This window comes from Hemitrygon akajei, chromosome 1, assembly GCF_048418815.1.
Source record: "Hemitrygon akajei chromosome 1, sHemAka1.3, whole genome shotgun sequence".
NCBI classification, from domain to species: Eukaryota; Metazoa; Chordata; class Chondrichthyes; order Myliobatiformes; family Dasyatidae; genus Hemitrygon; species Hemitrygon akajei.
Window position 1 is genome coordinate 82,769,036 of NC_133124.1, and position 17,417 is coordinate 82,786,452.

The following is a 17,417-nucleotide window of genomic DNA, read 5'->3' on the forward strand; positions in this document are numbered from 1 at the left end:
ACAAACCCAATGTCCACAGATGAGTAAGTGCACAAGAAAATGTAAAGAGCAGTAGCTCCTGACACAAAGCGCTCCACTGAATTGTAAATGATGCTTTTAGTCAATGTTTAAGTACATTAATGTTCCTTAGGGTTGTTATAGCTGGGGGTGGTAATGGAGACAAGCTCCCACCTATTAAATGCTCCCAATGGCATGTGCCTCAGATAGCCTTGGACAACCAAGACCAGTTCCTGGCCTTCACATGTGGCCTATCTACTAAGCCCGGCGGAACCGTTTCCACTGACAGGAGAAGGGGCAAAGGCGGGTTACTGGCATCTTAAAACCAGTCGCTTCAGGCAGATGGGGCTCGTCACCCATGGTTGGCAACTCATCTAGGAGAAGGAAAACTCTGATCTCAAACTTCTGCTACCTTGCAGCTATACCCACTCATGGGGAAGGCTCCAGGAGTAAATCCCGAAGGAAAAATCCAGAGCTGGAGTCCCTAAGGTAGTCCTACATTGAGTTCAATACTGACTGGCAACTCTTGCAACACTGCTGGTACCAAACTGTGTCGGTCTCTGCCGTTCCTTTAGGTTTATCAGATACATGGAGAGGAGGAGCTTGCTACATAGGCAACAGCTTGTTCTCCATATCTTAGAGCCCAGGCTTGCATATCTAGACAGCTAGGACGCACTATGCATGGTCAACTCTGACTGATGGAGGCTTCAGAAGTACATTGACTAGTATAATAACAACTCACTGCCTGGATCCCTATTGGAAAATAACTGAGTTTGCATTATTTGTTCTTAAGTTTATAACAGTACAGTGGGGATTTTCAATTTGTAAAATTGAAGAATGTGAGGCAACACTTCACCTTCGAATCCAGCTCCCCCCTCACTTCCCTTCAGGGCCCTAAATAGTTTTTCCAGGTGAGGCAAATCTGCTGGGATCATCTTGTTGAAGAGGTCAAGGTAGCCAAGGTAAGATCATTCTCGATGCTTCAAGACTCAAAAGACCTTGTCATCAAGAACACCCAGCCAGATGTGAGATCAGGCAGGAAGTGGTCAGCCCAGGTAGCAGTTGATGAGGCAGAGTCTAGACTGAAGCACAAGGAGACAGTTGGGGCTACCCAGCCAGGCCACCAGGGACTTGACTGGACAACCCACAAGTGATGGTCATCTTCTGCAGGTAAGGAGTGCCGTGAGCTTGTAATGCAAGAAATACGAGAGGTAGAAGAGGAGAAGAGGTTAGCTAAAACAGCTGGCCTGGCCAAACAAGGGGCTTGGACCTGGTGGGAAAGTGCTGAGCAATGACATCTATCTTGGAATGTTCTGTGGCAGAGGGAACCACTCCGCATTTCTTTTCTATGCAGAGCAGCTGCTCCCAACACCGGCCAACCTCAGCACCTAGTATGAAGATAAGACAGACAGGTGTGCTGCTTGTGGCGAGAAGGGAACACTTCAACATATTTTGAGTGCATGCAGAGTCAATCTTTCCAGCGGCGTGTACACTTGGAGACATAACAATGTTCTCAAGGTTGTAACAGAAGCGGCTGAGCAGAGAGTACTGAAGCACAACTTATCTCTTGCTCCGTGCTGCACAGAACATCGCATATCATTTGTGAAAGAAGGCTCCAAGCCAGGGGTGTACAGCGCATGCCCACAATCAAGCATACTTTCTTCAGCTAATAACTGGTGTGTCAAGGCTGACCTGGACAGGAAAGGCAGTTTCGCGGAGCAAATAGCTTTCACCACATTGTGTCCAGATATAATCATATGGTCTGACACCAGTAGAGAAGTCGATATTGGTGAACTCACAGTCCCCTGGGAAGACAACATCAATGAAGCCATGAGCACAAGTTAACCAAGTATGCAGAATTAAGATCAGAGTGCAGAGACAGAGGGTGGAAGGTCTCATGCTATCCATTTGAAGTAGGTTGCCATGACTTTATTGCATTCACTTTCCAGAAGAGGCTGTGTGACCTTGGCTTCACTAGAAGAGAGATCAAGTCAACCAGCAGGGCTGTAGCTGAGGCAGCAGAGGCAGGATCATCATGGGTGTGGACCAAGTACATCCAGAGGGGCAGATAGTCGGACAGTGTATCCATCTTTTGTAAACTCTTCAGTAGTTGCATAGACACCTGAAGAGTAGACTATCTGTTGGATGGAAGCGACCAACAACTCTGATAGAGGCAGATGCCAAGTTGTTAAGCTCATCAGTGGGAGGTGGTGCTTTAGCACTGCTGGCCCACCACCTCGAGGGAGTCTTGATCATAAGTGGGCCGAAACTCCTGAAGACAGGTGGCAGATCAACTGATGATCCCACTGGTGATAGCATAGGACAGTTAACATCTCAGTCCAAGTGTATTTTCAATTCTTTTGTGCCAGTGCTCCCACTATGGCCTCCTCTATATAGGTGAGACCCATTGTAAATTGGGGGAGTGCTTCATCGAGCACCTCCACTCCATCTGCCAAAAGCTGAACTTCCCAGTGGCCAAACATCTTAACTCCAGTTCCATTCCTGTTCTAACAAGTCAGTCCATGGCCTCCCCTTCTGCCGCAAGAAGGCCACAATTGGTGGAAGAACAACACCTTATGTTCTGTCTGAGTGGTCTCCAACCCGATGGCAGGAATATTGATTTCTCCTTCTGGTAAAAATATTTTTCTCTCCTGCCCCCTCTTCTTCTATTCCCCACTCTGGTCTCATATCTCCCTGCCTAGGTCCCCTTCTCCTTCCCTTTCTCCTATGGTCCACTCTCCTCTCTTATCAGATTCCTTCCTCTCCAGCCCTTTACTTTTCCCAGCCACCCAGCTTCACTAATCACCTTCCAGCTATCCGCCTTACCCTCCTTCCACTTTTTATTCTGGTATTTTCCCCCTTCCTTACCAGTCCAGAAAAAAGGGTTTTGGCTGAAACATTGATTATTTATTGATTTCCATAGATGCTGCCTGACCTGCTGAGTTCCTCCAGCATTTTGTGTGTGTTGCAATGAAAGATAAGGATTTTTTTCACAAACTAAATTTATTTGATGCACTTCAATGGTGGAGGAACTTATAGCGTAGTAATGTATAGAACCTGGACCCATTTATCCAACAATATATCATGGTCAATCTCATATTTCAATCAAGCATAAAGAGAGGCAGTTAACTGCTGCAAACACTAAGATACGCACTAATTTATGACTTGCCTAACAGTGTAGTTTCATCAGTTTCCAGGCAGAAAATAGATTTTACTCAGTTTAATAAGCATAAGCATTAGTCACTTCATGTTTCCTGCCTCACGTTATTTATTGTTATAGACACAGGTCAAACATTGAGAAGTTCTCTAAATGGCAGACAATGAAAATTACATTGGCAGGTGCAAATATAAATTGGAGCAGCGAATTAATTGATCACTTCATCACTGACAGCTATGTCTTCAACTGCTGAAATGCCAGAATTAATTTCCTTAAACCACTTGGAATCTCTAATCTCCTCCCTCAGTTAAGTGGCTTCTTGAAATGTTAAACTCCCGCAGCAACAGGCTTAGTTTTCTAGTACACCTACAAAATGGCTTGTGCATACATTCCCATCTTGATATGACCTGCCTTTCATCTCCCTCCTGTTTACCACCTCGTTCTCTTTATTTCACTGTGTTCTCCTATCAGATTCCCTTTCCCTCAGCCCTTTATCCCTTCCACCTATTGTCTCCCAGCTTCTTACATCATTTTCCCTCCTCCTCTCCTCCACCCACCTCCCCCCCTCACATGATCTCACCTATCACATGCCAGCTTGTTCTACCCACCCTCCTCTCACCTTCTCAGTCTGGCTTCTGCCCTATTTTTTTTACAGTCTTGTTGAAGGGTCTTGGCCCAAAGCATCAACTGTTTACTTCCTTCCATAGACGCTGACTTACCTCCTGAGTTCCTCCAGCAGGTGATGTAGCTGTTGCTCAAGATTTTCAGCATCGGTTGAATCTCGGGTTTACAAAATGGCTTAGGGCATTTTCACAATATTGACAGTGCTACATAAATGCAAGATAGTGTGAAATAAAACATAAAATGCTGGAAATAATAAACAGAGTAAATATTTCTCTTCCACAGGTCTGGTCTGACCTGTTGAGTATTTACAGTGTTCTACATTGAGGGGCAAATCTTGCACCCAGAGGGTGGGTCACAACATTGAATGAGCTGGCAGAGGAAGTGATTAGGACAGGTGCAGGAACTCTTGGGACAGGTACATGGACAGGAAAGGTTTACAGGGATATGAGTCAAATGGGACCAGCTAAAATGGAATTCTTGATCAGTGACACCTAGTTAATGATAATGAACGTAGTTAAGAAAAAATGGGAGGACTTGGTGGGTTGGAGACAGGGGAAAGTGATGGTGGACTGGTGAAATGAGGATGAGGCAATCTCATAAGTTCATGTCCGGACAGCTGAATGTGATGTTACAGAGAAAAGGAGGAGGCAAATCATATTACACAGGGTTTTGTGCTTTCTAAGTGAAATAAAACTGTGCAGATGCTGGAGATCTGAAATAAAAATAGAAAAATCTGAAAAAAGGTTTGCAGATCAGTCTGTAATTGTGGAAAGAGAAATGCTTAAGATTTCATTTTGAAGATCCTTTGTCCGAATTGAGCATCTTGTGCTTTCAACTATGATTCTAGACTCCACTGAACTCTGATATATGAATATGAAATAGATGCTAGGCTTTAAACAGTTAGTATGCCATGATCAATACTATATCAACAACAGTACCTTGCAAGTGAAAATCAAAGAATATTCTGCAGATTCTAGAAATCTAAAATTAAAATAATGGACACTCTGATGACAAAAGTTGAGGAGTATTTTGTCTGAATTAAAACATTATGTTTGAGAGATACAAGTTCTTTTCCTGTGACCACAGACAAGGTGCTAGCTTTGACCAATACTAACTGAGCTACACACACAGAGTAAGTCCTGTGAGTTTCGCGATTTGGCAGACTCACTAATTAGAGACAAACTAGTCTGCGGAATCCCAGATGATGGACTTAGAGAAAGTCTGCTTTGTGAAAAAGATTTAACACTGGAAAAGGCTGTGGATATGTGTAGGACAGCAGGGACCACGCAATCACAGGGCAGAAACAACAGTGCATGCTGTAAAAACAGGGGCTGAGCACAAGGCAGTTCCCAAAGCAACAGCATAGCAAAGGCATAGGTTCAAACAGCAAATACAGCAAACATGGAGTAGGCACATGCCAAAGATATGTCTTTTTAATATAGCTCAGGGAAAATCAGTGTGAATGGAGCCAAGGATAAATAATGAATAGAAAGTGCAGTGAGGAATAGTTTACGGAAATCATTAGGATAGATCAAAAGATGATAGGAAACTGGAAAAACAATTGTATGTGTGTTTTAAAGATATTTCAATCATCTGGAAAATCCTTGGACAAATCAAGCTAAGGAGTTAATCATAGCACACTTTCAAGATTGTTTTCTAGAACAATATTACAAGCAAATAAATTGAGAACATTGTTCAATAAAGCAAGGCTGCCTAGTAACTATAGTGTAACACCCTGGGAGAGGTTTCACTGCTAATGTCATGGTCTTTCTGTAGAAGCAGTGTTTGGGTTGTGGTTAGAGATAGCGGGTGCTTTGGAACAGGTGCCAATGATGGGAGGGTGTTTTCATGCCGTGTGATCTGGGTCTTTTGTTCGGTGGGAAATGAAGAGAGAAGACACCGGAGAGGAGCCGTGATCCGACGAAGCCCAGCGAGATCAAGGGAGAATCGGCGAAGGGTAAACCATGAGCTCCAACTTGTGCACATCAGACTGTTTCATTAAAATGGGCCCTTTTCTTCTTTTTTGCTTTTTCTTCACAACCCTGTAGTTAAATTAAGAATTATAAAGCTAAATTGTTTAATTGCATGCAGTGTCCTGTCTGTTATTTCATGGTACTGATTTGTAGCAGAGTAACAAATCACGCAGCATCCACACAAACAGGGGGTTTTGGGGTGGGCTCGCACCTCGATCTCACCCGTTCGGCCGGGCCAGAGATTGTCTTCCCTAGACTTACGCAGCTGACAGAACCTGAGGGTTATGATAGCAAAGATTCTTCTGTGGAATTGTGATAAAGACAGGAATTTTAAATTAAGTTTTCAAATGATATAATACATCTGATATTTGGGCTCTTAAGTTCAAACAAGTTGGCTTGGTCAAGTAGTTAAAGTTTTTATTTCAGAGGATAAAATTATTAATGTCACAAGGTCTGCTTAGGAAAGATCTGCCTAACGAGATCTGAAGTTTTTGGATGGATCATGCTATCTTTGATCCTCACTCATCTCCTTTGTCTAACAGTTTTCAAAACAAATGGCCCATAGATAGGGTGAATGCAGACAGCCTTTTTCTCAGGGTGGGGGAATCAAGTTATCAAGTTCAAATTTAATTGTCATTCGACCATACACTTGAATACAGCCAAACAGAACAGCATTCCTCTGCAGTCAAGGTGAAAAAAGACACAGTACCAACAGTCACACACAGCACAAGGCACATATAATTACAACAGCAGTAAAACCTACAATAAAGAATACATAATATAGGCCAAATCCCTGAGTGTCATGGCCTGAAGAATGATGTAGATTTAATCAAGAACTAAAGGTCATAGGTTTAAGAAGAGAGGTGAGAGATTAAAAAGGACTTTGAGGGGCAACTTTTTCACTAAAAGCATAGTCTGTATATGAAATGAGCTGCCAGAAGAAGTGGTTGAGACAGGTATTTTAACCACATTTAAAAGATATGTGGACAGGTACATGGACAGGAAAGGCTTAGAGCAGGGGATTCCAGCCTGTTTTATGCCATGGATCAATACCGTTAAGCAAGGGCTGAGCTGGATAGGAATCTTGGCCGGCTTAACCTATCTGGGCCAAAGGGCTCATTTATATGCTGTATGATTCTATGACCCTAAATGTCCAAAAGACCATGGGAATGGCCATAAGTCCTCTGCCCATATTCTGATAATTTTTTGAACCTTCTATCATAATACTTTCATAGTAATTGGTAGCCGTCCAATCCCTGAGTACAAGACAAGTCCATAGACTTGTACATAATAATCCAGATCAATACTCAAATGCAGTACAGAGGGGATAGACTTCTGACTTTCAGAGTAAAGCCATGCCTCATCTGATTTCCAAAGTGCTACAAACCCCAGAAGCTGAGCAAAAATACCAAGTCAATATTTATTCGAAGTGCCACTAGTTAATCTGTTCCATGCATTACAATATTTAACATTATTGCATTTTAGTTTGTTATTTACGTGTACATTTTATCAAGTTAAGTCGCTTTTTATTGTCATTTTGACCATAAACTGCTGGTACAGTACACAGTAAAAATGAAACAACGTTCCTTCAGGACCATGGTGCTACATGAAACAATACAAAACTACCCTAGACTATGTGAGACAGCACAAGGCTACACTAGACTACATAAAAACAACATAAAAACTGCACTAGACTACAGACCTACACAAGACTACATAAAGTGCACAAAAACAGTGCAGGGCAGTACAATAATTCAATCATTCATTAATAATTAATAAACAAGACAATAGGCACAGTAGAGGACAAATATCAATAAAATAATAAATGTTGTAGATGTCAGACTAGACTCTGGGTACTGAGGAGTCTGATGGCTTGGAGGTATGCTTACCTTCATGTGTTATGTACACTACTGTGCTTTACACCCTAGTTCAAAGAAAAGTTGTCTCATTTCTATATACATTATATGGTTATATAAATTATATACAAGTACAGGATATAGACCATAAGACCGTAAGACAAAGGAGCAGAAGTCAGCCATTCGGCCCATCGAGTCTGCTCCGCCATTTCATCATGAGCTGATCCAATCTCCCCTTTAGTCCCATTCCCTCGCCTTCTCACCATAACCTTTGAAGCCCTGACTGCTCAGATACCTATCAATCTCTGCCTTAAATACATCCAATGACTTGGCCTCCACTGCTTCCCGTGGCAACAAATTCCATAGATTCACCACCCTCTGGCTAAAAAAAATTTTCACATCTCTGTTCTGACTGGGTGCCCTGCAATCCTCCAGTCATGTCCTCTCGTACTAGACTACCCCACCACAGGAAGCAACTTTGCCACATCCACTCTGTCCATGCCTTTCAACATTCGAAATGCTTCTATGAGGTCCCCCCTCATTCTTCTAAACTCCAAGGAGTACAGTCCAAGAGCGGTCAAACGTTCCTCATATGTTAACCCTCTCATTCCCGGAATCATTTTAGTGAATCTTCTCTGAACCCTCCCCAATGTCAGCACATCCTTTCTTAAATAAGGAGCCCAAAACTGCACACAGTATTCCAAGTGAGGTCTTACCAGTGCCTTATAGAGCCTCAACATCACATCCCTGCTCCTATACTCGATTCCTCTAGAAATGAATGTCAACATTGCATTCGCCTTCTTCACCACTGACTCAGCCTGGAGGTTAACCTTATGGGTATCCCGCACGAGGACGCCCGAGTCCCGTTAAATGACAATAAACTTGACTTACTCTATGACCTTTATATATAAAATATTTTAAAAATTCAGTTGACTGGTACACTGTCACATTCCAGTCTATGTGTATAACTTGATTTGCTTCTGGCAATACAACTGTGACAATACTTCAAAATGTCTTTATTGCCTATAAAGCTCCTGGGACATCCTGAAGTTGTGAAGCAACTTACGTCTTACACAAAATTCTTTATTACCTGACTTTTGGAGCAGAGACAATAACATAATTTTGAGAATGAATCCTTTGTAGAACAATAAGTGTCTTGGAAATGAAAGTAGATAGCTCCAATTGATGCATTAATATTACCATGTGTTGCACCAATTTCTTAACATCAAGACTCACTATATCTGTCTTGGGTTAAGTATGTATGAAACATTATTAGATTAAGTTTTCATTCACTGCTTACTTAAATAAGAAAACATATGGTACTTCTAATGTAATTTCTTATTTGTAACAAAACAATCACTTCTTCAACAGATAAACCATTTCACATACATTAAGATCTTCCATCCATAATGCTTTCAGTATCACATACAATTTAATATATACAAATAGAAAAACATATTTTTCTGAATTCATACAATCATCACTTCAGATACATATGCACAATAAGTTGGGATAGCACTAGATTTGTTAATACAAAGCAGCACATAAAAAGAACCATAGGGAATTTATAGCTAACATATTAACAAAGCATTTAAGATATGTAAGAGAATACACATTAAACATTAGTCCAACAGATGTTGCTTTGAGATATATTCAACTGAACAGACTAAATACTAATCCTGATTAATGACATTTTCAGATTTAATGAATATTTTATCACTTCCCTTTATATATTGAAAGCTGGAGTTCACTGATTTTACTGAAGAGGTGTCATTGAACTGAGAATCACAATTATTATTTTCAGTCTTCCTCATGCATTTTCTCAAGCATTTGTTCACATTGTGATATACTGTGCTGTTGCTGTAAAAAGCTAACTTATTTTCTTTTTTGCTCCACTTATTTAGTTCTATTTTTAAACTTTTTTTATTGTAATTTATAGTTTTTATTACGTATTGCTGCTGCAAAACTACAGATTTCATGACATATGCCAATGTTAAAACTGATTCTGATTCTAATTCTTTCCTTTGTATTTATGCCCATAACAATAAGCTGGAACTTCAACTCCCTTGCTTTTCAAGAATTTATCTACTTAATGTATGTACTTGGCTTGAAACGTCAACCATTTCTTTCCCTCCGCAGAGGCTTCCTGGACTGCTGTGTTTCTGCAGAAGATTGTGTTTAGCTCCAGATCCCAGCAACTTTGTCTCAGTCTCATTAATTACTTCATCTAAACCATGTATGTTAGTTAACAAGTTAGATCTGATAGTTGATTCTAGAAGTTAAATTAACAGCTGCTACAAAAGACAATCCAGCAGGGCACTTAGACAAACACAAGATAATTGGACAAAGTTAACCTGTTTTGGGGTGGGGGTTATTATATTTGACCTTTTTATTGAAGTTTTTAGACAGTAATGTGCTGTTTATTTTGAGGAACTAATAGATGTAACATACTCAGATGTCCAGAAGGCATTTGATAAAATGTCACCACAAACGTCATTGTGGAAAGTAATAGTTTCAGGCAAAGGGGTCTAGCTTAGATGGGATATCTTGGATCTCATGGACCACTTTGACTGCAGGGCCTGTATCAACATTGTATAACTCTGTGACTTAAAGCGGAAGTAGATAAAATTTTGAAAGATTAAAAAAATTGAGGGTATTGAGGAGTTGGCACTGAAGAGGAATTGAAGCCAGCATAGATCAGCTGTGATCCTATTGAATTTGAGGCAGTTTTGAGAGGCCTGTGGTCTACTCCTGCTCCAATTTTCTTGTGTTTTTGTGTTAATCTCAGTTTAGCTGTCAAGCAAAGGGGTCAGTAGAAAGGGATGAATGAGGACAGAGGAGAGAGGGAAATATCTAATGTTAGAAATCAGAAATACAGAACAACACAGTTCAATGGCTCCATTTAATATCGGAAAATATATATAGTATACAACCTGAAATTCTTACTCTTCACAGACAGCCACAAAACAGAAGAAAACCCCAAAGGATGAATGACAGAAAAACATTACAACCCCAAAGACCCCCACCCCCTCCCATGCACTAGCAGTGGCAAAGCATCAACCCTCCCCCAATCTGTGCCAGCAGATAAGCATCACCACCCACCAAGCAAGCAATAGTAAAGCCCAACAGTTACTGAAAATTTAAAGTAAAGGAGTATGTTGGAAACTATTCAGCATATCACACAGTTCAGTGGAGAGAGAAAAACAGAATTAATGGTGCAGGTTGATGACCTTCTATCAGAAAACAGTAACTGTCTGTTCCAGGGATTTATCTTTCTCCTCTTGCCTCATTCTTTCCTCTCTATTAAAGATGAGTGGAGCAAAATTTAGGGAAGATGTCAGCAGTGGTTTTTTTTTTACACATAGTAGATGCCTGGAATGCACTGCCAGGGATGGTGGTAGAGGCTGATACATTGGTAACTTTAAGACTCTTAGACACATTGATGTAAAAAAAGTGGAGTGTTACGGATCGTGTAGGGGGATAGATTGATCATGGAGTAGCTTTATAGAGGTTGGCACAACGTTGTGGGCTATGCTGTAGTGTTTTGTGTTCCATGTTTTACTTACACCTTCTTGAGGGAGATCAGCAGTAATTAAGAAGCTTCAAATTCTCTGTTACAGCAAAAGCATTTGCATTGTTCACTCTCTCAACCACTTTATCAGCATTCCACTCCTTCCCCTCCTCTGCTTGTTTTCTAACATTTCCTAGTTTTGGGTGTTGCCAGACCTGTGCTAAGCATTTTCCATTCTTACTTCAGGTTTCCAGCAACAGGAGAGGTTTTTTTTCTCTCTCTCACTTTTCCCTAAGCATTTGAAATTCAATACAGATAAATGCAAGGTGATGAGGGGTCTTGGCAGGAGAAATCAACCAGAGGAGGAACTCAAAGCTCCTCAGAATACAGGTGTACTGTTAAAAGATACAAACTAAACACTAGGGCATATTCCTAGAGGGACAAGTTGACAAGTAGAGAAGTTGTGCTGAAAACTATATCAGATCATGACTTCCACTACATTTAGTTATTGGAACCTTTAAAAGCCAACAACCTTCGCTCACTATAGTCTCACTTGACAGTAAGTCTACAAACTGCCCTTAAACTGTGGCAGCAAATGATCTCCTTTAATGTCTTCCGCATTTCTTGACTGCGGAAGGAGTAGATGAGTGGGTCAATGATCGAGTTACACATGATGAGGATCAGATACAAGTTGAAGTGTGACATGAAGCACGTGCAGTAAAGGTTCCTGGGGCAGGAGATCATGAGGATGAGGTGCAGGAACAATGGTGCCCAGCAGACAATGAAGATGCCAAGCAGGATTGTCAAGGTGATGGCACCTTTCATGCTTGCTTGCTGATGGATGGAGTTGGAGCTTGACATAGCAGCAATCCGCTTGGCATGGGAGCGGGCCAGCAGAAACATGTGGCTATAGAGGGATGCCATGATGAGCAGCATAATGAAGAACATGGTGACAAGACAGATGATGACTGTCGGGCTTTCGGAGTAGATGATGAAAATGATGCCACACCCGATGCATAACGCCCAGATCCCTGCAATAATAAAGGCCGCTCTCTTCATGCTCATGATGTGGTGGTAGCGCAATGCGTAAAATATGGTGATGTATCTATCGACAGCAATGGCCAAGAGACTGCACATGGATGCCACCACTGAGGTGCAGATCATGGAGTCAAACACGTTGTCTACATGTTTGACAAAGCTGTCTTTGACAACCAAATGCCTGCTGTGGAGTAAAGTTATCACAATGGTTTCCCATGCATTGGACACACTCACCAGCATGTCGGCCACCGCCAAGCTGCAAACGAAGAAGTACATAGGGGAATGCAGGTTCCTGTTCTTAATAATTGCAGCAATAACCAGAATATTTTCTAGCAGACTAATGATACCCAGAATTAGGAACACCTCAACTGCTACACTGACTTGTTCGCATAAAGCAGTAGAGCTCCTTGTCCCGTTCACCATTGCCTCAGCCAGAGTTACACTCATCAGGGAAAGCTTGGTTAAATTCATCCTTAACTCCTGGACTTCAAGGGTGCAGTCATCCTCTTCAGCTTTCACTGTGAGGTGCTTGTAGAGAAAGCCGTGTGGTCTACTTCAGAAAAGAAACATGTTTAATTGAATGTCCGATGAGCTTTTGCTCTGGTTTGAAGTTCCAGAGGCTGTACCATTTTCCTACTTGTTTGCAGGACGTGGAATGACTGTCATGGCTGGTACTTATTGTCTGTCCCTTAACTGGTTCCTAAACTGCTAATGGCTCCAAAGACAAATATATCAAAATATATGCACCTGGCAAGATTGAATCATGGTATTGTACAGTTTTTGAAACAGGCCCTACTGCCCTCTGTGTCTATGTTGACCATCAAGCCCCTCTATAATAATCCCACTTGCCTGCATAAATTCCATATCCCTCTATGACTTGTTCATTCCAGCACCTGTCCAGACACCTCTTAAATAACTGTTCCTGCCTCTACCACCTTTTTCCCTGACAGGAACCTCACTATCCCTCACTAAACATTAACCTTCACTGTAACAAGAGCAGGCAGGCCCTGAACTTGTCTTGTCTCACTTCTAAAAGATTGCCATGAAAGTGAACGGAATGGAATTTCCCAACATGCCAATGGCTTCAAGCTTGCCAGTAATGATAAGTAGAAACATAGAAAACCTATAGCACAATATAGTTCTTCGGCCCACAATGCTGTGCTGAACATGTACTTACTTTAGAAATTACCTAGGGTTACCCATAGCCCTCTATTTTTCTAAGCTCCATGTACCTATCCAGGAGTCTCTTAAAAGATCCTGTTGTATCCGCCTCCACCACAGTCGCCGGCAGCCCATTCCGCGTACTCACCACTCTGCATAAAAAAATTTACCCCTGACTTTCCCCCTGTACCTACTTCCAAGCACCTTAAAACTGTGCCCTCTCGCGTTAGCCATTTCAGCCCTGGGAAAAAGCCTCTGACCATCTACACAATCAATGCCTCTCATCATCTTATACACCTCTGTCAGGTCACCTCTCATCCTTCATCGCTCCAAGGAGAAAAGTTCACTCAACCTATTCTCATAAGGTATGCTTCCCAACACTGGCAATGTCCTTGTAAATCTCCTCTGCACACTTTCTATAGTTTCCACATCCTTCCTGTAGTGAGGTGACCAGAACTGAGCACAGTACTCCAATTGTGGTCTGACTAGGCTCCTATATAGCTATAACATTGCCTCTTGGCTCTTGAACTCAATCCCACAGTTGATGAAGGCCAATGCACCATGTATAATTCTTTAGTCATGAAGAAAGTTCTCAGTCTGAAACATCAACTGTTTATTCCCCTCCATAGATGCTGACTAACTTGCTGATTTCCTTCAGCATTTTGTGTGTTGCTCAAAATTTCCCACACCTGCAGAATCTCTCATGTTTATGCAATTCTTTAACACCTGTTTCTAAACTGGATGTATTAGACAGAGTATTAAGTTATAGAACATAGGACAGTACAGCACGGAAGAGGCCCTTTGGCCCACAATGTTGTGGCAAATTAATTAACCTAATGACCCCCAACCCATTCAGCCTGTACGTTGTCTATATCCCAGCATTCCTTGCATGTTCATGTACCTAAGAGCCTCTTAGACAGCTCTATCATATTTGCCTCCTCCACCCACTTCAGGCACTCCCCCTGGTTTAGATAGGGACCAAACACACACAAATGGCACTAGCTTAGTTGGGAAGCTTGATTAGCACAGACAAGTTGGACTGAATGGCCTATTTCCATGCTGTGTGACTCTGAGTGGGTAACACCAAGGAAAGCTCTGAAAAGCATTAGTCTAGATCTGTCAAACCAGAGCCTTAGATTGGTGTCTGCAACCACTGTAATAGGACTTGCACTGTGTAAAACTAATTCCTGGGCCATGCTACCACCCTCCCTCACCCCCACCCCCATTCTGGATGGATCTATGAAACCGTACTCTTCTTCAGAGGCCAAGAGGGGACTGTGTAGAAGTATATATGGTTACGAGAGGTATATGTAAAGTAGATAATCAATATTTTTCCACAGGGTGGAAATGTCAAATAATAGAGGGCTTCGCTTTAAGCTGAGAGCAGGAAAGTTTTATTGCACAGAGAGTGGTAGGTGCCTGGAAGCTCTGCCAGGGGTGGTGACAGAAGTAGTTACAACAGCAGTGTTTAAGAGGACATGATCAGGCAGCGGAGGTTCACAGCAATTGGATTAGAACATAAAAAAAGCAAGAACCAAATAAGGCTTTATAAGGCATTGGTCAGACTGAATTGGAATACTGTGAGCAATTATGAACTCCTTATATAAGAAAGGATGTGCTTGCCCTGGAGATGATCCAGAGAAAGTTCACAAGAAAGATCCCAGGATTCAAAAGATTAAAGTTTGAAGAGCATTTGATGAAACTGGGCCTGGAATTCAGAAGGATGAGGGTGGATCTCATTGAAACCTACTGGATACTGAAAGGCTTAGATAAAGTGGAGATGGAGAGGTTGCTTCCTTTAGTAGGAGAGTCCTGGATCTGAGTGCACAGCCTCAGAATAAAGGGACATCACTTTAGAACTGAGATGAGGAAGAATTTCTTCAGTTAGAGGGCGGTGAATCTCATTCCCACACAGGGCTGTGGAGGCCAAATTATTGGTGCAGTTAAGGTAAAGATTCACACACAAAATGCTGGAGGAACTCAGCAGGTGAGACAGCATCTATAGAAGTGAATAAACAGTCAACGTCTTGGACAGAGACTCCTGCTCAGGAGTGGAAATGAAGGGGGAAGACACAAAATAAAAAGGGGGAAAGAAGGGAAGGAGAGTTAGCTAGAAGGTGATAGGTAAAGCCAGGTGGGTGGGAAAGGTAAAGAGCTGGAGAAGAAGGAATCTGATAGGAGAGGAGAGTGGATCATGGGAGAAAGGGAAGAAGGAGTGGCACCAGGGGAAAGTGACAGGCAGATGAGAAGAAAGAAGAGGCTAGAGTGGGGAATAGAATAAGAGGGAAGCAGAGAGTGAAAAGAAACACCAGATGAGAAATTGATGTTCATAGCCATCAGGTTGGAGGCTACCTAGATGGAATATAAAGTGTTACTGCTCCAACCTGAGCGTGGCCTCATCATGGAAAAAAGGGAGGCCATGGACTGACATGTTGGAACGGGAACGGGGATAGGAATTAAAATGGTTGGCCACCAGGAAATACTGTTTTGTCAGATGAAGCGAAAGAGCTCTACAAAGCGGTCCCCCAATTTACATCAGGTCTCATCAATGTAGAAGAGGTCATCGGGAGCACAATAGATGACCCCAACTGATTTGCAAGTGAAGTGTTGCCTCACCTAAATCTGTGAGGTAAATTACTTTAATTGGGGAACTGCTTTGTTAAGCATCTCCACTCCATCACCCAATAGTGGAATTGCTCTGTGGCCAACCATTTTAATTCCTATCCCCATTCCCATTCTGACACGTCCGTCCATGGCCTCCTTGTTTGTGTTAATGAGGCCTGTCTCAGGACAGGGAGCAATGCCTCATATTCTGTCTAGGTAGCCTCCAATCTGATGGCATGAACATCGATTTTTCTTACCTGTAATTTTTTTACCTCCCCTTTCCCTCTTCTTCTATTCCCCACTCTAGCCTCTTACCTCTTTTCCTCACCTGCCTATCACCTCCTCCTCCTCCTCCTTCCCTTTCTCTTATGGTCAACTCTCCTCTCCTATCAGATTCCTTCTTCTCTAACCCTTTAACATTCCCACACACCTGGCTTCACCTATCACCTTCCGGCTAATTGTCTTTCCCCTCCCCTCACCGGTGTATTCCCCCTTCCTTTCCATTCCTGAAGAAGGGTCTTGACCCGAAATGATGACTGTTTATTCATCTCTATAGATGCTGCCTGACCTACTGAGTTTCTGGAGCTTCTCCAGCATTTTGTATCTGTTGTTCTGGATTTCCAACCTCTGTGGAATGTCATGCATTTATAAGGAAGAGACGGATAGGTCCTTGATTGTAAAGGGGTGAAGGGAAAAGGCGGGAGAGTGAAGTTGACAAAATCATTAAGTATGATCAAATGGCAGAGCAGAATTGATGGGTTGAATGGCCTAATTCTGTTCCTATATCCTATCCTATCAATAAAGGCCATGGGCAAGTAGGTGGGATTAGATTTGATTGACAGCATGATCAGCACTGACATCATGAGCTAAAGGGCTGTTCTTTGCTGTACTGTTTCTATGTAAGTAGGCTCCAGTCCATATGAAGAGTTAATGTGTGTGCTGGTACCTGCCTGCTTAAGGTGGAGAAAGGAGGTGTATTCAAGATAAGTCTTCACCTCCTCTTCGTCAGTTGCAACCCCCAAGTTATGATGGACCTGGAAAGGAAAGAAAAGGATGGAGAGTTAGAACTCAATGGTGGGTGTGAGAAGAGGTGGCGGAGTTGATGCTACATTGCCCAAGTGATAGACAAAGTTACTTAAGCTCCAAGCGTGAATTTGTAATGCTCTGTCACTGTGTTTATGAAGATGTTTTGAGGAGATGAAAACAACATCAGAGGAGTAAAATATCGGGCATCATGTCATCCAGTTTCACTGGGTAAACTGCCCCTGCACAGCTCTTCTGGAGACTCTGGAAGACTGAAGAGAATACAAGGCAAAGTAGGAAGAAAATCATCAAATTAAAATACTGTGATTTTATTCATTAATTATATCTGTTCAGTTCAATAGCTAATCAATGACAATCTAACAGTCTGTTCAATAGTTAATTGATGAAAGATCCCATGAACATGTTAGATGAACAATAAGGGGTGGAGCCAGCCATGAGATGAAACCTCCTGA

General features: G+C 42.1%; 1 protein-coding gene across 3 annotated transcripts in view; it reads right to left on the reverse strand.

Annotated features, from left to right (window-relative positions):
* Positions 1-10,689: 10,689 nt before the first annotated feature.
* The window catches only part of LOC140728174 (melanocortin receptor 5-like), a 9,829-nt gene continuing 3,101 nt past the window's right edge, over positions 10,690-17,417 (reverse strand). Inside the window, exons 2-3 of one of the 3 annotated variants that reach the window (XM_073046487.1) lie at positions 16,872-16,955; positions 10,690-12,706 (exon numbers count right to left, since the gene is read on the reverse strand). In XM_073046487.1, the coding sequence (XP_072902588.1) occupies positions 11,668-12,627 (960 nt within the window). In that variant the 5' untranslated portion in view covers positions 12,628-12,706; positions 16,872-16,955 and the 3' untranslated portion in view covers positions 10,690-11,667. Of the gene's footprint in view, positions 12,710-16,867; positions 16,973-17,417 lie in introns of those variants that run through there. The other 2 variants (XM_073046508.1, XM_073046497.1) reach the window with 2 other exon arrangements.